Source organism: Pseudophryne corroboree, chromosome 4 (assembly GCF_028390025.1).
Source record: "Pseudophryne corroboree isolate aPseCor3 chromosome 4, aPseCor3.hap2, whole genome shotgun sequence".
In the NCBI taxonomy this organism is placed as follows: domain Eukaryota; kingdom Metazoa; phylum Chordata; class Amphibia; order Anura; family Myobatrachidae; genus Pseudophryne; species Pseudophryne corroboree.
The window spans coordinates 436851894-436875673 of NC_086447.1; the positions used below are offsets into that span (position 1 = coordinate 436851894).

Genomic DNA, 23780 nt, shown 5'->3' on the forward strand with positions numbered 1-23780 from the left:
GCAGATGATCTTCCACGCTCAGTTGCTCTCTCTCTGAAACGTAAATCCACTTTCGTGCAGAGTGAGATTAGCTCATCTAACTTAGAAGGTAAGTCTCTGGTAGCTAATTCATCTTTAATACGCTCAGATAAGCCATGCCAGAATGCAGCATACAGGGCCTCGTCGTTCCATGCCAGTTCAGATGCCAGGATCTGGAACTGTATCAGATATTGTCCTACAGTACGTGACCCCTGGCGTAAACGGAGAATCTCGGATGAAGCTGAGGTTACCCGGCCTGGCTCGTCGAAGATGCGCCTGAATGTTGACACGAAGGCAGTGTAGGAAGATAGCAGGGTGTCGGACCTCTCCCATAACGGTGATGCCCAATCAAGGGCTGAGCCACTGAGAAGAGAAATAATGTAGGCAATTTTTGTACGGTCACTGGGAAAATTGCCAGGTTGTAGCTCAAACTGAATCTCACACTGGTTGAGAAATCCCCTGCAGAATCTTGGAGATCCGTCAAATTTTGCTGGCGTTGGAAGATGAAGACGTGGAGCAGAAATGGGTAAGGTGGGTGGGGTTATAGCTGGAGTCACTGTGGTTGACGCACCAGACGCGCCTGATCCACGGAGAGTTGTCTGAATCCCATCCAGCCGAGTAGAGAGATCCTGGAGACAGCGGATGATGTGGCCCTGTGCAGCCTCCTGATGTTCTAGTCGGGCTGCCAGTTCTTGCATCGGCCTGGCCGCTTGATCCTGGTCTCCGGCTGGATTCATTAGGTCAGTGCTTACTGTCACAACTGAGGGCCTGAGCTGACGGGAGGCAGCCTCAGTTGTAGGGGCTGAGATGTACCGGAACCTGGGAGGTTGTATCAGACCCCTGGACATGTAAGTAACATGAATAATAACTGCCCGAAGGCGTGACCACGACAACTTGGATAAAAGTCAATGATGTTTATTATGACAACTCCGCAACACAGCAGCAGTAAAAGAAAACGTAAAAGTCAGCAAAGAATAAATACAGTTCCTGGGTACTACAGGATGGCAGGAGCCACAGGGCACTGGTAGTGTGAGATAGTTCTTATGATCTTCTAGATGGAAAGTCCTTACCAGGCCCGACTGTAGCAATGGAGATAACCCAGGATTGTGCCAGCTGGTGTTCCAGGAAAAGCTGGGTTGCTGAAGATAAAAACAGCTGCTGTGGATACTGGCTGGAACCAGACTGTTGTTAGCACGGAGTGGATACTGGCTGGAACCAGTTAAATAATAAATGAACTTGGGAGCGATGAAATATGAACTGAAATGTAGAACTTGAGAGCGGAGAAATAATAATACCGGTGGAGAGTGGTAAAGTGTAGAAAGGACACCGGCCCTTTAAGGGAAGCTGTACTCTGCTGGAAGCTGAGCTGGAAGCAGGTAATGTTGTAGCTGGAAACAGATGAATCCACAATGGATTGGAGAGTCAGGCTACACCGCAGGTGGAATGCTGGTGCGGGTCTCTATGGTGGAAGTCTTGAGACAGGAGCTGGAACCTGGAAGACAATCACAGGAGAGAGACAAACAGGAACTAGGTTTGACAACCAAAGCACTGACGCCTTCCTTGCTCAGGCACAGTGTATTTATACCTGCAGCAAGGAAGGGATTGGCTAGGCAATTATGCAGATTATCAATACTGAGAACAGATTGGTGGAAATGATCAGCTGACAGAATCCAAGATGGCTGCGCCCATGCAGACACTTGGAGGGAAGTTTGGTTTGTAATCCATGTGGTAATGAAAACAGTAATGGCGGCGCCGGCCACCGGAGACAGGAGGCGCCAGGCTGACAGATGCACATCCAACCACGCGGACACAGCGGAGGCCGCGGCTGACGTAATCGCCACTCAGACACTCTGCATGCAGAAGTTCAGGGACGGCGGCGGAGGCCGCGGGAGACGCCATGCCAGGTGTAATATGGCGTTTACTGTGACAGCGTCCCAGAGTGACAGGAGAGGATACAGGAATGTACACATCAGGATAACAGATGGGATCCGGTTCTGGAGCGCTGAGCCAGCCTTAGGAGGCATCTGATGGGTAAGAAATGGCGTCCAGATACCCGGATCGTGACAGTGTATGCAGACGCTAAGGCCTGCGACTCGGTCTGGGCAGGTTTATCTCCAGTGTACACAACCGCAACGTCTAAGCTGTGACCGAGTACCCTCGTGGTAGCTTCTGAGCCGGAAGTGAGGTCATTTAGTTCATGAAACGCGAAACACGGGGGAACTGGCCATGAACTCGGAGGAGGGATGGCCAGGAGAGCGTCTGAATCCCCCTGTTGACTTAAACTCCCAGGATCACGGCCTCTACCTAGTCCTGGCGCCTATGATCCCCGGAGCGTAGCGCTGTCGCACTCTAGATGTTCGGCGCATCTATGCACTGTTTGTAGTCTCCACCAAAATCAGTGTAGCTGTGTCCTGACCCCTCTAGTAAGAGGAAGTCCATAGACTCACCGTCTCCCCATGCTCCGGCCACAGCCTGGTTACGTCTGCTGGACCTGCTAGAACATCCGAAACAGACGCCCGTCGAGACAGCACTGATACCCGAAGGTAAGTGTTGTTGCGACCCGGTGGGGAGTTGTTGGAGCGACTCTTTCTAGTATGCGTTTAAGACGCTGTTAAGAGAAGTCGCTCAAAAAAACAATATAGTAAGTCTATAAAATAATAAAAGCTTGAGGCTGCTCTCACAGCAGCCCTGTGACCATGCGGCTTCCTGCCGCACCAAGCAAAAAACTGATCTGACTGAGTCAGTGGGCGGGACTATATAGTGGAGGCCCCAATGCATCCTGGGAGGCCAGAAAGCTCGTGACCATGTTGGTGCCATTTTCGCTGTCGCTCGACAATATCCCAATGTTATCCTGTGGATAATCCTGTGGACCCAGCCAGAGAAAGAGCGGAATGGTGTCTTGTTTTTAATTAAAGGAAGAAACCCAAAGTATATATGCTTACATTAAATAAAATGTCAATCAGCTTGTCGGGTCTGTGGATAGTAACCGAGCTTCAGAATGTGTATGGAACACTGACCAATGAGTATTACATAAATCAGAGGTTAGGGATACCGCACTTTTCAGGGGTAGCCAATAGAAAGTCCTATGACTTCCTGCAGATGCCAGCTGGTCCCATGCACTGAGTGATGAACAGATGATTGTTTGCCATTAGCTGGTGCCATGGACTCTTATTACTAGCTATCCAAGCATCTCAAAAATTAAAAAGGGGTTAGCCACTTTTGGACATTTACCTTCTGCATCAAGTTAAGACACAAACCAAATAGCCCTACACAATATAGGAGTCTATTTACTAAGCCTTAGATGGAGATACTGGGGGGAATTCAATCGTTTGAAAAGTCGGCTGGGTGTCTGTTTTTTCCTGTCTATTAGATAGGAATATACAGACTCCCAACTGACTTTTCAAACAATTGAAAACCCTGTAAAGTGCAAGGAGATCAAGTACCAGCCAACCAGCTCCTGTCATTTTTCAAACCCAGCCTGTGGCATGGTAATTAGGAGCTGATTGGCTGGTACTTTATCTCCGTCCAAGGTTAGTAAATAGACCCCATAGTTACAAAAGAGTATTCATCAGATGAATGCAAGAGAGACAGATGCTCAGAGATCACTGATTTCTATGAAGACCTGTTAGTGCAGTCTACATGAGTATACAGATGTAGCCATGTTCATCATTCTGCGATGTGGCATTCTGCATGGCGTGCTGAGCTGTGACTATTCGCAGCCGGTGATCACTATTTCCATTAGGAATTAATGTAGCTATCGCCAGCTGCGAACAATTGCAGCCCAGCATGCCATGCCACATCTCAGCGAAGATGGACATGGCTACATCTGTATTACCCAAGACGAAAAAAAATAAAAAAAAAAGAGCAGGGGAAAGGACCGTGGATAAACCTTATGCAAAAGCTACATTCATTTTAGATAAGCTCAGTTGTCTTAACAAAAGATGATAATAACGGACAATAATTTGTCCTGCACATTTCAAAATCTATTGACAATCGCCATTCAAAGTCTAATATAGCAAGAGTGATCGTGTTATTACCATACAGATTTACAAGAAGTCCTTGATGTTGAGATCTGCTAATGGATCTTTTGTTGGTGGTTTTTTGGGGCTCTGTGAAGCAAGTGTCATACTAGGAGATAGCTGTAACAAATCAAAGGGTAAGTCAATACAATGCAACAATAACCTAACTACAAACTTCAAATAATACTTCATGCTACACAAAGCATAAAACATAACAGAATCTCACTGGGGCACCAGGAACAGAAGCTCCACCGAATGACGGCCTTATCATAGGTTGGGCATACATCATTGGCTGCTGGGGCATCATAGGTACGCCCGTTCCAGATGAAGGCTAGTTAAGAAGCACACAAAAGATAAATTACACAACTCTCTGAATATCTATTGCTAAAAATGTGCATAGTTAGCAACACTCATTATAGTTTACTATCCTTTGCGAAGATTCAGAAAACAAATCTACACAGGTCAAAAGTAGAAGAACTCCAAGATTGTGCGTTTACACAAACAAGCAATATTTTAAAAATGCATTTTATACATGCCTAATGCCATGGTCCTGCTGAAACGCTCCCCCCTCCCCTCCCCCTCCAATAGTTACATGCGAACGCTCAACAATTATATAAAAAAGAGACCAGGTGACTGGCATAACCAATTAGACATAAAGGTCATACATTGTTTGACTAAACGCCTAATTTAGGATCTCTCTGAAACTCTCTCGAACACAGAACAGTGTTTGTGGAGAGTAAAAAAGATAAACGGTATAACAAAAACAAACTATATGGACAAATGTATTTGGACACCTGACCATTATACCAACAGGGACTGTAATGACATTCTATTCGAAACATATACTATGGGAGTTGGCCCCCTTTTGCAGCTATAGCAGCTTCTACTCTTCTTGGAAGGCTTTACACAAGATTTTGGAGTGTTTATGTGGGAATTTGTGCCCGTTCATTCTGTAGAGCTTTTATGAGGTCAGGCACTGATGTTGGACATGAAAGCCTGGTTCGCAATCTCGGTTCCAGTTCATCCCAAATGTGCTCGATGGGGTTGAGATCAGTGCTCTGTGTGGGCCAGTCAAGTTCTTCCACACCGAACTCATCAAACCATATCTTATAGTCCTTGCTTTGTGCACTGGGGCACAGTCATGTTGGAATAGAAAAGGGTCTTTTCCAAACTGTTACCACAGTTGTATGCATAGCATTGCCCAAAATGTCTTGGTATGTTGAAGCATTAAGATTGCCCATCACTGGAGATATGAGGCCTAGCCCAAACCCGGATAAACAGCCACATACCATTATCCCTCCTACACCTAACTTCACAGTTGGCATAATGCAGTCAGGCAGGTAATGTACCTCGGCATCTGCCAATCCCAGACTCACCCATCTGACTGCCAAATAGAGAAGTGTGATTCATCACGCCACAGAACACGTTTCCACTGCTCCACAGTTCAGTGTCTGCATGCTTTACACCACTCTAGCCGTTGCTTGGCATTAGACTTGGTGATGTGAGGCTTGCATTCAGCTGCTCAGCCATGGAAACCCATTCTATTAAGCTCCAGCCACACCGTTTTTGTGCTTACATTAATTCCAGTGGAAGTTCGGAACTCTTCAACTACGGAGTCAGAAGAGCGTTTGGCGACTTTTATGCACCATGCACCTTAGCAGTCATTGACTGCGCTTTGTTATTTTACGTGGTCTTCCACTTTGTGGCCGAGTTGCTGTTGTTCCTAAACACTTTCACTTTGTAATAATATCACTTACAGAGCCGGCCTTAGCTATAGGCAGGCTAGGCATTTGCCTAGGGCATTCAAGCATGTCTAGGGGCATCCAAGCATGTCCCTGCAGCATCTCATGCTGAGAGGGACAGTCCGCAAACTAACTGTTACTTTCCAAATGTATTCAATCAGTACTTGTATACACTGCTGTTTACATTTGTCAAAAAAAATGCACACTGTGCCTTAAACTTCCTCTGACATGCTTGAATGCCCCTGACTTGTGAGACCTCAGACAGACAGCAGAAGCCCAGTAAATGCAATTCCTGGACCTGTGACATTTTTACTGACTATATAAGGTTATTACTGGATGGCTTCTTATGATAACACATGTGTATTTTGGAAGACTGCTTCACAGAAACCTGACATCACCTATACTGCTTGTGCACATGGGGGAGGGGGACCCTGCCATCCTGTGTCCCTTATCCCTGTGCAAACCCCAGGTGTCTGCAGGGACATAACATGGGCAGTGTTCTCCCCACACTTTATTTCCTAGTCAGTCCATACCGTAAAATTCCCCTGCCATCTAGCACTGTAACGTGGTCAGTAAGTTGCGTTGTGCTATTTCTATATGAAACATCAGTGCAGCGTGACTTTTGGACACATCAGACTGGAGGGCAGAGCATTTAGCTCCCACAGTATAAAGTAAAGTGCATGCAGTTAACGGGAGTAACAGACACCAGCAAACACACTGAATAGTGAAGAGAATGGACAGTTTCTACATGTTTGATACTGATCTTTTTGTATAACCAGCAAGTGTGGCAGTATCTGTGGCAGTATATGTGTATTATGGGCATTACTAATGTGGGGCATATGTGTAAGGTGCATTACTGTGTGGCATTATGTGTATTATGGGCATTACTAATGTGGGGCATATGTGTAAGGTTCCTTTACTGTGTGGAATTATATGTATTATGGTCATTACTGTGTGGCATTGTGCAGAGTTGAACTGGCCCACAGGGTAACCCCCCGGTGGGCCCCACTACCTGAGCGTTGCAGGTACAGATGCAGAACTAGCGGCGGAGCTAGGGGGCACCAGACAAAATTTTGCCTAGGGCATCAAATTGGCTAGGGCCGGCTCTGATCACTTACAGTTGATCCAGCAGGGATGAAATATCACCAACTGTCATATTGCGAAGTTGGCACCCTACCATACTTGAAGTCACTGATCTCTTCAGAATGACACATTTTGTATCACAAATGTTTGCAAATGGAGACTGCAAGGCTAGGTGCTTGATTTATACACCTGTGGCAACGGGTCTGATTGAAACACCTGAATTCAATATTTCAATAAGGGCAGTATGGACAGTGTAATGGTTAGCATTGAAGTTGTTGGTTTGATTCCCACCACGGCCCTAACTGTGTGGAGTTTGTATATTCTCTCTGCACATGCGTGGGTCTTCACCAGGTGCACCGGTTTCCTCCCACACTGCAAAAATATACTGGTAGGTTTATTGGTTCCCGACAAAATTAGCATTAGTGCATGTGCGTGTGCATGTATATGTGGTAGGAAATATAGATTGTAAGCTCCACTGGGGCAAGGACTGATGTGAATGGACAAATATTCTCTGTAAAGCGCTATGGAATATGTGCGCGCTATATAAATAACTGGTAATAAATAATAAACAGGTGTGGCAAAACATTTTTGTCCATATAGTGTAGTTCTACTAGCACAAAGATATCTTCCTACTTGCCTTCTGTGCACAGAGAATTTATGGACCAACATGGAAATTTACTTGGTAGACTTACTAAACTGAATCCTGCTGCAGGCTGTGCACCTGGAGCAGCACTTGCTGCTGGGGATCCCGCACTTGCAGGGGAAACACCTCCTTGCTGAGGAAACAGAAATAAGGTTACTTGAATGTAATGGTGATACAAATAAAACAGAACACCTCATGGGGAATATCAGGGATATTAAACATTACTTATTCAACAATTACGGACAAAGGGCCTTATTCAGTATTTGTCGCATCTGAGATGCGATCGCATACTCCAAATATCAGGCCACTACAGATGCGCATGCGCAGGAAGATGCGATCGCATCTCAGCAGTGTGAACACCTCTGTCTGATTGACAGGCATAGGTGTTCGCGCGGGATGGGGAGCGGTGCCTTGCGCTGTTGTGGAGGCACGGCTCTGGGAACAAGAAGAATCCGGGACGTTTTTGGAATGACCGCGTGACATCACATGCGACCGCTGCAAAGCAAAACATAGCCGGGCTGTGACTGCCTTCACAGCTAGGGGACTACCCTTGTTTTTGGGGGGACAGCTATGCGATCGCAATTGAACTGCAATCGCATCGCTGGCGACCATTAGCATGCCAGGCGGCCCCCAGCATGTGGTCGCAAGCAGTTGCAGTTTTGCTAATTTAGCAAAAAAACTGCAACTGAAGCTGAACAGAGCCCAAAGTTAAGATTCTGCTCATTTTAATGGATATTACAATTAAGCCAGAGGGACCTAGGACCTGATTCAGCTTCAGCTGCAGTTTTAGCAAAACTGCAACTGCCTGTGATCGCATGCTGGGGACCACACAAAACAAGGCAAGGCCGCACAGCATGCTAATGGCCGGCAGCGATGCGATCGCAATGCAACCGAGATCGAATCGCTGAATTGTGAAAGCCCCCCCTGTCTGCTTCTGCCTTCGCAGCCTGGCTGCAGAAAGTATCCATGTTTTCACTCGCAGCATCCACGTGTGACGTCACATGGCCGCCAGCCAACCTGCCCCCGTTTTCCCTGCGAACACCTCTGCCTGTCAATAAGTGCGGGTCGGGTACTGCACACTGCAGCGGGGACCGGGGAAATGCGAACACATCCCAGGTGCATTCTAAGCTGAATAAGGCCCCTAATTCATGACATCTGTGATTTTAGCATCTGCAAATTATAGTTTGTAAACCACACTGTGGAGTTAATTGGAAATCTGTACGCAGGTCCATTTGGATCCAGACAAATCTAAAGGCTTGGTAAAAATAAGATTTTACTTACCGGTAAATCTATTTCTCGTAGTCCATAGTGGATGCTGGGGACTCCGTAAGGACCATGGGGAATAGACGGGCTCCGCAGGAGACATGGGCACTTTAAGAAAGAATTTGGATACTGGTGTGCTCTGGCTCCTCCCTCTATGTCCCTCCTCCAGACCTCAGTTAGAGAAACTGTGCCCGGAAGAGCTGACAGTACAAGGAAAGGATTTTGGAATCCAGGGCAAGACTCATACCAGTCACACCGTATAACTTGTGGTAAACTTACCCAGTTAACAGTATGAACAACAACGGAGCATCAGATTAACCATGATGCAACCAAACATAACCCTTATTTAAGCAATAACTATATACAAGTATTGCAGAAGAAGTCCGCACTTGGGACGGGCGCCCAGCATCCACTACGGACTACGAGAAATAGATTTACCGGTAAGTAAAATCTTATTTTCTCTAACGTCCTAGTGGATGCTGGGGACTCCGTAAGGACCATGGGGATTATACCAAAGCTCCCAAACGGGCGGGAGAGTGCGGATGACTCTGCAGCACCGAATGAGCAAACACAAGGTCCTCCTCAGCCAGGATATCAAACCTGTAGAACTTTGCAAAAGTGTTTGAACCTGACCAAGTAGCCGCCCGGCAAAGTTGTAATGCCGAGACCCCTCGGGCAGCCGCCCAAGAAGAGCCCACCTTCCTTGTGGAGTGGGCTTTTACTGATTTTGGAAGCGGCAATCCAGCCGCAGAATGAGCCTGCTGAATCGTGTTACAGATCCAGCGAGCAATAGTTTGCTTTGAAGCAGGAGCACCCAGCTTGTTGGATGCATACAGGATAAACAGCGACTCAGTTTTCCTGACTCTAGCCGTTCTGGCTACATAAACCTTCAAAGCCCTGACCACATCTAGTAACTCGGAATCCTCCAAGTCACGAGTAGCCACAGGCACCACAATAGGTTGGTTCATATGAAAGGATGACACCACTTTTGGCAGAAATTGTGGACGGGTCCGCAATTCTGCCCTGTCCATATGGAAAACCAGATAGGGGCTTTTATGTGACAAAGCCGCTAATTCTGACACACGCCTAGCTGAAGCCAAGGCTAATAGCATGACCACCTTCCACGTGCGAAATTTTAACTCCACGGTTTTGAGTGGCTCAAACCAGTGTGACTTCAGGAAACTCAACACCACGTTAAGATCCCAAGGTGCCACTGGAGGCACAAAAGGGGGCTGAATATGCAGCACTCCCTTTACAAACGTCTGGACTTCAGGAAGAGAAGCCAGTTCTTTTTGAAAGAAAATGGATAGAGCCGAAATCTGGGCCTTAATGGAACCCAATTTCAGGCCCAAAGTCACTCCCGACTGTAGGAAGTGAAGGAAACGGCCCAGCTGGAATTCCTCCGTAGGGGCATTCCTGGCCTCACACCAAGCAACATATTTTCGCCATATACGGTGATAATGCTTAGCCGTCACGTCCTTCCTAGCCTTTATCAGCGTAGGAATGACCTCATCCGGAATGCCTTTTTCTGCTAGGATCCGGCGTTCAACCGCCATGCCGTCTGTCAAAGTCAGAAAAATATCTCTATGCACACTGCCATATTTGCACCTCATTCATGTCCGCGCTGCGCAGGCGTACGCTCTCCCGTACGTACACATACTCACAGCCGCGGGCACCCGCAGGCGCACGGTATGCGTATTTACGGTAGAGTTTATGTAGTCATAGCGTGCGATTCATACGTTACATATTTTCAGTATTAATGTAGTTTATAGATTATGGTCCCTTTGATAGATTCTGAAAGTTTGGTTAATATAGAATGTCCCTGAACGGAGGAATCCCTCTTTGTATTGTGCGAAGGGTCTAACAGGAGTCAGACAGTGGTGTTTGGTACCTATCGGAAGAGTATTTAAATAGCAATATTCCGGTGTTGGTTTGGAGCGGATTAATCGCTCGTGCGAATAGTTATGGACATAAGAAGTTATGTCCATTTTATTTGTTCTTACTTAGTCATGCATCTGAACAGTTGGAGACAGGCATCAGTGGGTCTCAAATGTCTCTTTGACCTCAGAGATCCCCCAAACAATAGTTTGCATGTTAAGAGGGCCTCATATCTACACATGCATAAGGTAAACACAGGAATACTAATTGAAGATCAATTGTACTCCAAATCAGTATCTTTCCCGCAGACGGAGTGCAATAGCCTTTAATTACACTGAGCTTTGAGACTCAATGAAGAAGGCCAACACCTGTGTTTACAAATGGGGCTGGATTTGTATACAGGAAAATAAGGGCTGAGACGTCATTGTCTCAACTGAAAGTGGACATCATGAATATAGAACAGAACCCAGACAGGATTCTGTTTTGTATTCGCCAAACAATAGCTCTCCAGAAGACAGGAATGTGTTAGTTATCACCCATTGTTTTGCATAACCAAGACCACTGATACAGTTTACCTGTATGAATCAACCTATGACCTTTGTTATAATGCGAAGCCGAGTTCCTGCGTCCAATGGACAGTGAGACTGTAGGGACCATTAGATTGCATTGTGTGAGTAGCATAAAAGACGGGTCTGTGACATCCAGCTTGGACTTCTCTTCAAATGGTTCTCATTGCTGATAATCAGGAAGCTGGATGTCCAGAGGCGCTTGCGATCGTTTCCCCTTGTGCGTAAGTGTTTCTCCGCAATTGTATTTGTCTTCTTGTGATATTGTCTTACTGTGAGCCATTTCTCTCATCTCTCTCTCTCTCCCTCACTTCTCCTTCTCTCGTATTTTCCCTTGATTAGTATTGTATTGTATTGTATTTCTTGTATAGTTATTTGGTTAGGAAGTCTCTGTTATATTGTAGTGTATCATTTGTACTGTGATTCCTTTTTGCAAGTATATTAGTTATAATACATATAATAGGCTTTGGACCCTAAACAAGTATCTGTGTATTTCCTATAGTGTTAAGTGTTCACTTGAGCGTCGGTGACGCTCAAGCAGCTTTGTAGTTAGTCAGGTTACACAAGGTTGCACTTACACCCTGTATTCACATTAAGGTATTCTGTGTATTTCATTGGTATAAGGTTTAGACATAAAGGTATAGCATTGTGAGCGTCTGCGCCGCTGGTGACCTCCTCGTGGTCTCGAGCGTAAGCTACGCCATAGCGAATCATTACTCTAGTCATAGCCAATAACGTGTCCTGTGATCACTGGGCCGTGAGCGAACGTGACGCTTGAGCGTCTCGCCTACGGCTGAGCGATCGTTACGCAACTAGCGTACCATTACGGTACTTCTTAAGCAAACAGCGTACAGTGTTCTTAGACTTCATAAAGGGTTGTTTATACGACAAAGGAATTCTGCTTTGTTAATTGGGGGCCGTCCAGTCCTTCACATATCTGCACTAGGTAGATCAGCAGACATTATCCCCCAGCAAAAGGGCGGGAGGTTGTCTCGCAGTGCTGATGGGATAAGCGTCTGCTTCGCTTAGATAAAGAGTGCTGAAGGAATCCGGAGACCAAGAGGTAAGAACAAAACGCTTGTGTCTTTTAAAACTGTATTTTTCTTCTGTCTTGCGTATATACGCACGTATACATATATATCTGCATTTCTTTTCCATCCGTGTATTTCATTTTTTTCGTATATCACTATCCTGTTTGCCAGTTTTATAGTTGATAAATGTGCTGAGAGAGATTTGTCGCTATTTCAATAATTTAAGTAGAAGCAACATAGTTAAAATATAGACAAACACACAGCTTTGCCAAGAGACAAGGTCAGTGTGGTGCGCGGTAAATGATCAAGGATCATCTACATTGATAAACGTATAAATCGTGTTACGGTGGATCTTTGCTGTGCGTACACGTGTCTCTAACAAAAGACTGAGACTTGCGTACGCAACCCAAAGGCCGACGCACGCAGCGCAACGGAGCGTCCGTGTACGCTCATGTAACAAATCACAAATGTTATAATTAAAAGGCGATAAATAGCACAAATTGATTTCAGCTTTCCAAAACTTAGTTTAAATACCTTACTTTACTGTAATACCTCTGGGGAGAGCTATCAGACTACGGGAAATGATTTTTTCTGATCAGGAAACTATAAGAATGATAGTGGGTTGAAAACGGTATGAGTGTATTGAATCCCACTTTGTGGACTTTGTGATCTATGTGATAATCCCGCTTTGTGAACTTTGTGATCTATGTGGAACGTGATGAGCACGATCTGAGTGAAAACGTGCAACAGAGTGTGATAAAGTTTTCGTTGTATTACGCTCTGGCTGTTTTGGAGCACAGTAGGGAGACTCCAATGATCCTACCATTTATGGGCAACAAGTGTCTATAAGTGGTACGATTGGACCGCACGGTTGTATGTGTGACCAATAACGCAACGTGATATGAGGTCGTATATCCATGCGTAAATCTTGCCCTCATACGTGTTGTAGGGAGCACATGCAAGCGTGATTTGTGTAAAGAAAAAGGAAGGGAATTTTCTCAGGAAAATCTCTAAAAATAGGGCCTGCAACGGCTACACGTGTCTGCTAGAAGGCGGAACGGAGATACCCGGAGCAGAAGAAGTTCAGTGGAAGAGCTTTAAGGATTTCCAACGAAGTTCTGTGTTTGGTGCATTTTAGGAAGTTTTTTTCTGTGTTAAAAAGGTCCACAATGGCAGCCAAGTGCACAATACAGAGACGGTCGGAGGTCAGGATTCAGACTCCAGAGGCTTGCAGACCCCGAGGGTCTGCTCGGTTAGTAATGTGGGGGAAATATGGTCCCCACTCTGAGACCTTTTGTGATGAGTGGACACGAATGACTGCGGGGGATAAGGTACCATTTCCCGGGATAGGTAGTTTTGACTTAGAGGTGTTGCAATAATTTAAGGCGGAGGATCTGTCTCATAAAATACTTGAAACTACGGGTTAAACATGATGATTGTTTGCAGTTATGGCTACAGGAAAGTGAAATACAGAGAAATGTAACTTACATACCTAACTTTCATCTTGAGAGGAGAAACGTGGCAGCAGGGAGAATTATGATTGCGGAGAAAAGCACAGGGGTGAACAATATAAACGCTCTTAGCAACTGTAGTATAGATGATAAGAATAAGTGTAATAAATGTAACAAAGATAATTGTAATACTGTTGAATGTACAACTATTAACCCATGCAAGTCGCACCCCATGTTAAACTTTCCTCAGGAACACCAACCAGAAAGTGAACCCAGAACGATGTCGGCACCTCTTCCAGAAGCCATCACACAAGACGTCCAGGTGGACGCGACCCAGTCAGTAAAAACTGTAATCAAACCCCCTAATGGAGGGTCAGGTGAGGTCGTGTCCACAGGTATGTATGGTATTATACATCACGCACAAACAAATGTACCTTATATCCTAGAATCAATTCAGAATGACATTACTGGACTTAATCCTGTTAGGATAATTGCAGTACCAAATGGGGAAACTGACTCTTCAGGAATCACTCCTGTCAGGAACATCGCCATGTACTGCCCTTTTTCCCGAACAGAATTAAGAGCAATTCTGTCTGAATTTCCTGATCCCAGGAAAGACTTAGTTGCTTGTCAAAGATACATTAGAGTGCTAGGACATACTGCAGAGCCAAGTAACAAAGATTGGAGGACAGTTTTGAGGGCATGTTTACCCCCCGATGTTGATTCATTGAAATTTATCACTGATTGTAAGCTAGATGAGGAAGTGCCACTAACAAACAAGTATAACCAAGATAATGTAAAAAGAATCAACCTACAGTTGAAAGAATATTTTCCTACAGTAACAAAGTGGAATAAAATCTATACAATAAGACAAAAAGAAGGTGAATCCGCAGAAGAGTATTTTCACCGGGCTCTGCAGGATATGGCTAGGTACACTGGTATAGATGACATTGAAACTAATGTACACCACAGAGAGGTAGCTGTGTCCGTATTAGCGAACAACTTAAAAAAATACACTAAAAATTAGGGTACAAACTTCAATACCTCATTGGAGAGGTATCTCGGTGGCGGCATTAAGAGAGTCCGCTATCGAGCATGACCGAAATATCCAAAGAACCAGGGAAGCGCAGGGAGAGCGGTTGATGACACTGAACATCCAAGCACTAGAGGATGCATCAAGTCGACCGGAACCCCAGGCCCCTAGCACATGGAGAAAGCCAAGGATTTGTTACCATTGTAGAAGAGAAGGGCATTATGCCAACAACTGTAATAACCCACATAAAGTTAGACCCCCTAGACCAAGAAATGAGCAAAATTACAACACACACCATTATAATCAGAGATCAGATAGGAGGAATTTTGAGCCACACCCATGATAGGTAGTCAAGAAAGGTGATCATACGACGGATGGTAAGCCTGAGGTAATGGTTAGTAAATTGGGAGGTCATTCACTGAAGACACAGGAATGACCAGGTTAAACGTTGTAAATGTATTTGTGAAAAATGTTTTTTCTCTCTCTCTCTATCCCCATCTCTGACGATTATTGGTAAGAATTCAAACATTGCATATTCGCTTGGTCCTTGCAGAAGTCTACCAAACCCCAGCATGACCTATCCACCACAATGTATTCTGGCCAGATACAGACAGTGGAATAATGCAAGTGCTGGTGGGGAGGGACTGCTCAAGGAAACCATTAGACACGTAGATACGACAGCCTAATAGTCTGACAATGTTTTCTTAATGTTGACAATGTTTAAAAATGCTTTGTTTCTCTTCTCTTATTGATGGTTATTGTCGAGTTATGTAATGTATATATGCACATGAATTGTTCTCTATCTCTTTTGTTTTTTATTTTCTCTCTCTTCTCACTCATGTTTCCATGATTTAAAGATGGTATGTCACCCCTCAGTTGGACCAATGGTAATGCCAGATTTTTGCTCCACACAGAAAGATCGCTAGTTAGGAAGAAAGATTACATCACCAGAAGGTTCATTCGGAAGACTGAAGAGACAGCACCTTTTGAGAGGACAGCAGAACAAGAAGAACGACAAGACGAGAGAACTTATTATCGTAACAAGTTCTCTCCCCCTCAAACTGTTTTCTTATACCCCATTTACAAATTTCTTCTTTTCTCCTCCTGTAAGATGGACTTGCCCCAAGAGACTGTGATATGGATTTTCCCGTTAACCATGATGTTGACCAGAGCAGTCTGTTTCGGTGAGAGTACCAGTGAGGTCGAGAAAGGATCCAGAAAGGTCCTGATGACTGAGACGGAGGTGTAAATTTCCAATAGCAACCCAATCACCAAGCAAAGGCGAGTACCGGGCACGATCTAACAACCATGTTATTTGTAAACAATTGTGAAGGATTGTTAGTTAAAAAGAAAACTGTATCTGTAGGCTCTGTAACAATAATGCCAATCCAGTTTTAATATCCATATGGACCGGCATCCATTGAGTGACTATCACTCCTTAGTGGGTAATGTGTTAAACAAAACAGATTGTTGGGTATGCTCTCAAGTACCTCAGGGACATAGCAAATCAGGGCTAGTACCATTTCCTTTAACGATAGGGGAGGTACTTGAGTTAAATGGTGGGAGACCGGTGGTCAGGAGGTTTAATATCTCCAGCCCTCCTAGTTTGAAGCTCCACCAATACCATGTGGATAGGTCCCTATTATGTTTCAACATCTCCAATCCCAGAAAGCCGGGAAATTGGGAAGTGTCATGGAGTAACCACACCATGACCTTTTCACACAGAGCAGATAGAATGCCTACAGATACAGAGCTTGTACGCCACATAGCCAGTAGAGGAAAATCTTTCCGGTATAGGTACAGCTTAGGAAATAGGATTACTAGAGTTGGAGAAGTATCACCAGGATACTGTGCACATATCGTACAGTCTGATACGTGCATTAAGCAGATGGAAGAATTAGGGTCAGGAGATTTCACCTGGAAGGTTTGTAATATGGTCATGTCCTTCTCCGTCCCTTATGTTCTCCCCGATGATGCATATTTCATATGCGGGAGAAAGGCGTACAAGTGGCTTGCCCCAAACTCTGAAGGATTGTGTTATATTGGAAAAGTATTGCCTGAAGTGATGACTGTAACACATGACAAAATGAAGGACATACACCGTGGTGCCCAAGCTCCTTATACTCACACTCATTACGAGCACCGAGTTAAAAGACAACTGTCAGAAAGGTTAGAGCATCCGGCCTCCGATCTGATCCATGAATCCACCGGGATTCAGGTTCTGGTGGCGTTAGATTTCACTCGCACCGCTCGAGGAGTGATGAATTATAGATACATTTCTGCGCTTGCAAATTTGTTAGATAATATCACTGAAATGTATGATGACACGTTTAGATACACTGGAAGAGAACTTCAAGCTTACAAAACAGAACTGGTACAGCATAGAATGGTTCTTAATTATCTCACAGCAGTGACAGGCGGATATTGTGTTACATTGGCAACACAGTACGGTATAAAGTGTTGCACGTATATCACGAATAGCACCGAGGATCCGGTCGAGGTCATAGATCAAAAGATGGACGATATTCTCCAATTGAAGTGGGAATTTCGCCGAAAACACAATCTCACCCTTGCTGCTGTGGGTAATGAGCTGACTGGTTGGGTGTCATGGTTGAACCCGCGAAATTGGTTCTCTGGTTTAGGAGACTGGGCTCAAGGAGTCATAATGGATGTTGGAAAGTTTCTACTTTGTATCTTGGGTGTCGTTATATCGTTTGGATTGATATTTAGATGCGGGCAGGCTTTAATGAGGTGCAAACAAAGTACGAAAGTGATGAGCTTAAGGAGTGAGGAAACTGTAATTAACCTGGATTTGATTTATGACCCAATGATAGAAACCAGGATGTGATGAAAATGCGATTATACGGTCCGTTTCTTTCACCTGTTTTTCTGCTTTTCTCCAAGATACAAAGACCCCCCCCTTGGACGAGGAAGTTGACGAGACGCTATACAGACAACAGACAAGCACCAAAGAAGAAGATTTGACAACTTTAAATATGGACACTTGATGAACTTTGCCATGGATCCCCAGTTTCCCTAGTATTTTTAAACTCACGCTAGCCCAACATTTTTTGTAAATCTGATGGCACTGACAAAGCTATTTGCTCATGCCCAAGGAGCAATACAGCGCAAAGAAGACGACTCTCAACAGATACCGAACACAACTTCAACCACAGATGTACATTTCCCTGACATAGAATATCATTGCATTTTTCGTAAGTGTTCTTTATCCTCATCTCTACAACCCTCAGGTAATGACACACATAGACAATAGGGAATACAGGCACAGATATCAGCAACCACATACCTCCCCCATTCATGTATCATCAACTAAAATGTGCATCCCCATTTTGTTACAACCACAGCCGAAATGAGCTCGGTAGAGTTTGACAGCCCATCCACAGACCCTTAATACGGGATAAGAAGGAATTCAAATGTATACTTCGCAATACCTCGAAGCTTGATTTACAACACGTACGGCACGATGATACATGACCCCCCCAAACATGGACTCAGACACACACGCTTCTGCTATCTCACTAGGTCATACCCCCTTCACACCTACTCCTCTCTCCTTCCCTACCCAACCATGGAAATGAATTAACCCCTGACATATATTTTTCTCCTTTTGAAATGTTTTAGAAGGTGGCAGTTATTTATTGACTGCCAAAGGTTGGACTGTCAAAGTCAGAAAAATATCTCTATGCACACTGCCATATTTGCACCTCATTCATGTCCGCGCTGCGCAGGCGTACGCTCTCCCGTACGTACACATACTCACAGCCGCGGGCACCCGCAGGCGCACGGTATGCGTATTTACGGTAGAGTTTATGTAGTCATAGCGTGCGATTCATACGTTACATATTTTCAGTATTAATGTAGTTTATAGATTATGGTCCCTTTGATAGATTCTGAAAGTTTGGTTAATATAGAATGTCCCTGAACGGAGGAATCCCTCTTTGTATTGTGCGAAGGGTCTAACAGGAGTCAGACAGTGGTGTTTGGTACCTATCGGAAGAGTATTTAAATAGCAATATTCCGGTGTTGGTTTGGAGCGGATTAATCGCTCGTGCGAATAGTTATGGACATAAGAAGTTATGTCCATTTTATTTGTTCTTACTTAGTCATGCATCTGAACAGTTGGAGACAGGCATCAGTGGGTCTCAAATGTCTCTTTGACCTCAGAGATCCCCCAAACAATAGTTTGCATGTTAAGAGGGCCTCATATCTACACATGCATAAGGTAAACACAGGAATAGTAATTGAAGATCAATTGTACTCCAAATCAGTATCTTTCCCGCAGACGGAGTGCAATAGCCTTTAATTACACTGAGCTTTGAGACTCAATGAAGAAGGCCAACACCTGTGTTTACAAATGGGGCTGGATTTGTATACAGGAAAATAAGGGCTGAGATGTCATTGTCTCAACTGAAAGTGGACATCATGAATATAGAACAGAACCCAGACAGGATTCTGTTTTGTATTCGCCAAACAATAGCTCTCCAGAAGACAGGAATGTGTTAGTTATCACCCATTGTTTTGCATAACCAAGACCACTGATACAGTTTACCTGTATGAATCAACCTATGACCTTTGTTATAATGCGAAGCCGAGTTCCTGCGTCCAATGGACAGTGAGACTGTAGGGACCATTAGATTGCATTGTGTGAGTAGCATAAAAGACGGGTCTGTGACATCCAGCTTGGACTTCTCTTCAAATGGTTCTCATTGCTGATAATCAGGAAGCTGGATGTCCAGAGGCGCTTGCGATCGTTTCCCCTTGTGCGTAAGTGTTTCTCCGCAATTGTATTTGTCTTCTTGTGATATTGTCTTACTGTGAGCCATTTCTCTCATCTCTCTCTCTCTCCCTCACTTCTCCTTCTCTCGTATTTTCCCTTGATTAGTATTGTATTGTATTGTATTTCTTGTATAGTTATTTGGTTAGGAAGTCTCTGTTATATTGTAGTGTATCATTTGTACTGTGATTCCTTTTTGCAAGTATATTAGTTATAATACATATAATAGGCTTTGGACCCTAAACAAGTATCTGTGTATTTCCTATAGTGTTAAGTGTTCACTTGAGCGTCGGTGACGCTCAAGCAGCTTTGTAGTTAGTCAGGTTACACAAGGTTGCACTTACACCCTGTATTCACATTAAGGTATTCTGTGTATTTCATTGGTATAAGGTTTAGACATAAAGGTATAGCATTGTGAGCGTCTGCGCCGCTGGTGACCTCCTCGTGGTCTCGAGCGTAAGCTACGCCATAGCGAATCATTACTCTAGTCATAGCCAATAACGTGTCCTGTGATCACTGGGCCGTGAGCGAACGTGACGCTTGAGCGTCTCGCCTACGGCTGAGCGATCGTTACGCAACTAGCGTACCATTACGGTACTTCTTAAGCAAACAGCGTACAGTGTTCTTAGACTTCATAAAGGGTTGTTTATACGACAAAGGAATTCTGCTTTGTTACGTCAAACGCAGCCGCGGTAAGTCTTGGAACAGACAGGGCCCCTGTTGCAACAAGTCCTGTCTTAGAGGCAGAGGCCATGGGTCCTCTGTGAGCATTTCTTGCAGATCCGGATACCAAGTCCTTCTTGGCTAATCCAAACAATGAGTATTGTTCTCACTCCTCTTTTTCTTATGATTCTCAGCACCCTGGGTATGAGAGGAAGAGGAGGAAATACATAGACCGACTGGAACACCCACGGTGTCACCAGTGCGTCCACAGCTATCGCCTGAGGGTCTCTTGACCTGGCGCAATATCTCTGTAGCTTTTTGTTGAGGCGGGATGCCATCATGTCCACCTGTGGCAGTTTCCACCGACTTGCAATCTGCGTGAAGACTTCTTGATGAAGTCCCCACTCTCCCGAGTGGAGGTCGTGCCTGCTGGGGAAGTCTGCTTCCCAGTTGTCCACTCCCGGAATGAACACTGCTGACAGTGCTCTTACGTGATTCTCCGCCCAGCGAAGAATTCTGGAGGCTTCCGCCATCGCCACCCTGCTCCTTGTGCCGCCTTGGCGGTTTACATGAGCCACTGCGGTGATGTTGTCTGACTGAATCAGCACCGATTGGTCGCGAAGCAGGGTCTCCGCTTGACTTAGGGCATTGTATATGGCCCTTAGTTCCAGGATATTGATGTGAAGGCAAGTCTCCTGACTTGACCACAGACCTTGGAAATTTCTTCCCTGTGTGACTGCCCCCCACCCTCGGAGGCTTGCATCCGTGGTTACCAGGACCCAGTCCTGAATGCCGAATCTGCGGCCCTCTAGAAGGTGAGCACTCTGCAGCCACCACAGGAGAGACACCCTTGCCCTGGGGGATAGGGCGATCAGCCGATGCATCTGTAGATGTGATGCGGACCACTTGTCCAACAGATCCCATTGAAAGGTCCTCGTATGGAACCTGCCGAAAGGAATGGCCTCGTATGATGCCACCATCTTTCCCAGGACTCGCGTGCAGTGATGCACAGACACCTGTTTTGGTTTTAATAGGTCTCTGACCAGTGTCATGAGCTCCTGAGCCTTCTCCATCGGGAGATAGACCCTCTTCTGGTCTGTGTCCAGAATCATGCCCAGGAAGGGCAGACGAGTCGTAGGAATCAACTGCGACTTTGGAATATTTAGAATCCAGCCGTGCTGTTGTAACACTTCCCAAGAGCGTGCTACGCTGATCAGCAACTGCTCTCTGGACCTCGACTTTATGAGGAGATCGTCCAAGTATGGGATAATTGTGACCCCTTGCTTTCGCAGGAGCACCATCATTTCCGCCATCACCTTGGTAAATATTCTCGGTGCCGTGGAGAGACCAAACGGCAACGTCTGGAATTGGTAATGACAATCCTGTACCACAAATCTGAGGTAGGCCTGATGAGGTGGATAAATGGGGACATGAAGGTATGCATCCTTTATGTCCAGAGACACCATAAAATCCCCCCCTTCCAGGCTTGCGATGACCGCTCTGAGCGATTCCATCTTGAACTTGAACCTTTTCAGGTATATGTTCAGGGATTTTAAATTTAATATGGGTCTGACCGAACCGTCCGGTTTCGGTACCACAAACATGGTCGAATAATAACCCTTTCCTTGTTGAAGGAGGGGAACCTTGACCACCACCTGCTGAAGATACAATTTGTGAATTGCAGCTAACACTATTTCCCTCTCTAAGGGGGAAGCTGTCAGGGCCGATTTGAGGTATCGGTGAGGGGGCATCTCTTCGAATTCCAGCTTGTATCCCTGAGACACAATCTCTATCGCCCAGGGATCCACCTGGGAGTGAACCCACTTGTGGCTGAAATTTCGGAGACGCGCCCCCACCGGGCCAAGCTCCGCCTGTGGAGCCCCAGCGTCATGCGGTGGATTTAGAGGAAGCCGGGGAGGACTTCTGTTCCTTGGAACTAGCTGTGTTGTGCAGCTTCTTTCCTCTGCCCCTGCCAAGAAAGGACGCACCTCGGACTTTCTTGCCTTTTTGTGATCGAAAGGACTGCATTTGGTAATACGGTGCTTTCTTAGGTTGTGAGGGAACATATGGCAAAAAATTTGACTTTCCAGCAGTAGCTGTGGAGACCAGGTCCGAGAGACCTTCCCCAAACAACTCCTCACCCTTGTAAGGTAAAACCTCCATGTGCCTTTTTGAGTCGGCATCACCTGTCCATTGCCGAGTCCACAGGACCCTTCTGGCAGAAGTCGACATTGCATTTATTCTAGAGCCCAGAAGGCTAATGTCTCTTTGAGCATCTCTCATATATAGGACAGCGTCTTTTATATGCCCCAGGATCATTAATATAGTATCCTTGTCCAAGGTATCAAGTTCCTCAGATACGGTATCCGTCCATGCTGCTACAGCACTACACACCCATGCCGACGCAACCTGAATGTATATAAATGGACTTCAGGGTACCCTCTTGCTTTCTATCCGCAGCATCTTTTAGGGTGGCCGTATCCTGTGACGGCAGGGCTACCCTTTTGGATAAGCGTGTGAGAGCTTTGTCCACCCTAGGGGAGGATTCCCAGCGTAACCTGTCCATTGGCGGGAAAGGATACGCCATAAGCATCCGTTTGGAAATCTGCAGTTTTTTATCTGGAGATTCCCAAGCTTTTTCACATAACTCGTTTAGCTCATGTGAAGGGGGAAAGGTCACCACCTGCCTTTTTTCCCCATACATATGAACCCTCTTGTCAGGGACTGGGGTTTCCTCTGTGATGTGCAACACATCCTTTATTGCTATAATCATATAACGGATGGCTTTAGCCAATTTAGGCTGTAACTTTGCTTCATCGCCATCGACACTGGAGTCAGAATCCGTGTCGATATCTGTGTCAACAATTTGGGATAGTGGGCGCTTCTGAGACCCCGACGGCCTCTGCGACATAGGATCAGGCATGGGCTGAGACCCCGACTGTCCTAAGGTTTCAGCTTTATCCAACCTTTTATGCAAGGAATAACATTATCATTTAAAACCTTCCACATATCCATCCAAACAGGTGTCGGCGCCGTCGGCGGCGACCCCACATTAATTTGCTCCCGCTCTGCTTCCACATAGCCTTCCTCGTCAAACATGTCGACACAAGCGTACCGACACACCACACACACACAGGGATGCTCTTTTTGAAGACAGTTCCCCCACAAGGCCTTTTGGAGAGACAGAGAGAGAGTATGCCAGCACACACCCCAGCGCTATATGTCCCAGGAATCACACAGTAACTTAGTGTTAACCCAGTAGCTGCTGTATATAATGTTTTTGCGCCTAATTTATGTGCCCCCCCCTCTCTTTTTACCCTCTTCTACCGTGTATCTGCAGGGGAGAGCTTGGGGAGCTTCCTCTCAGCGGAGCTGTGGAGAGAAAATGGCGCTGGTGAGTGCTGAGGAAGAAGCCCCGCCCCCTCAGCGGCGGGCTTCTGTCCCGCGTTTCTGTGTAAAATTATGGCGGGGGCTCATGCATATATATACAGTGCCCAACTGTATATATGCCCACTTTTGCCAAGAGGTCTCTAATTGCTGCCCAGGGCGCCCCCCCCCCTGCGCCCTGCACCCTACAGTGACCGGAGTATGTGGG

At 45.6% G+C, this 23780-nt stretch overlaps 1 protein-coding gene across 1 annotated transcript in view; it reads right to left on the minus strand.

Moving 5' to 3' along the window:
* SNAP91 (synaptosome associated protein 91) overlaps positions 1–23780 on the minus strand; it is a 346885-nt gene that overhangs the window by 16988 nt on the left and 306117 nt on the right. The window contains exons 28-30 of the mRNA XM_063916907.1: positions 7555–7638; positions 4264–4368; positions 4056–4157 (exon numbers count right to left, since the gene is read on the minus strand). Coding sequence (XP_063772977.1) covers positions 4065–4157; positions 4264–4368; positions 7555–7638 — 282 coding nt within the window. The 3' untranslated portion in view covers positions 4056–4064. The remainder of the gene's footprint in view (positions 1–4055; positions 4158–4263; positions 4369–7554; positions 7639–23780) is intronic.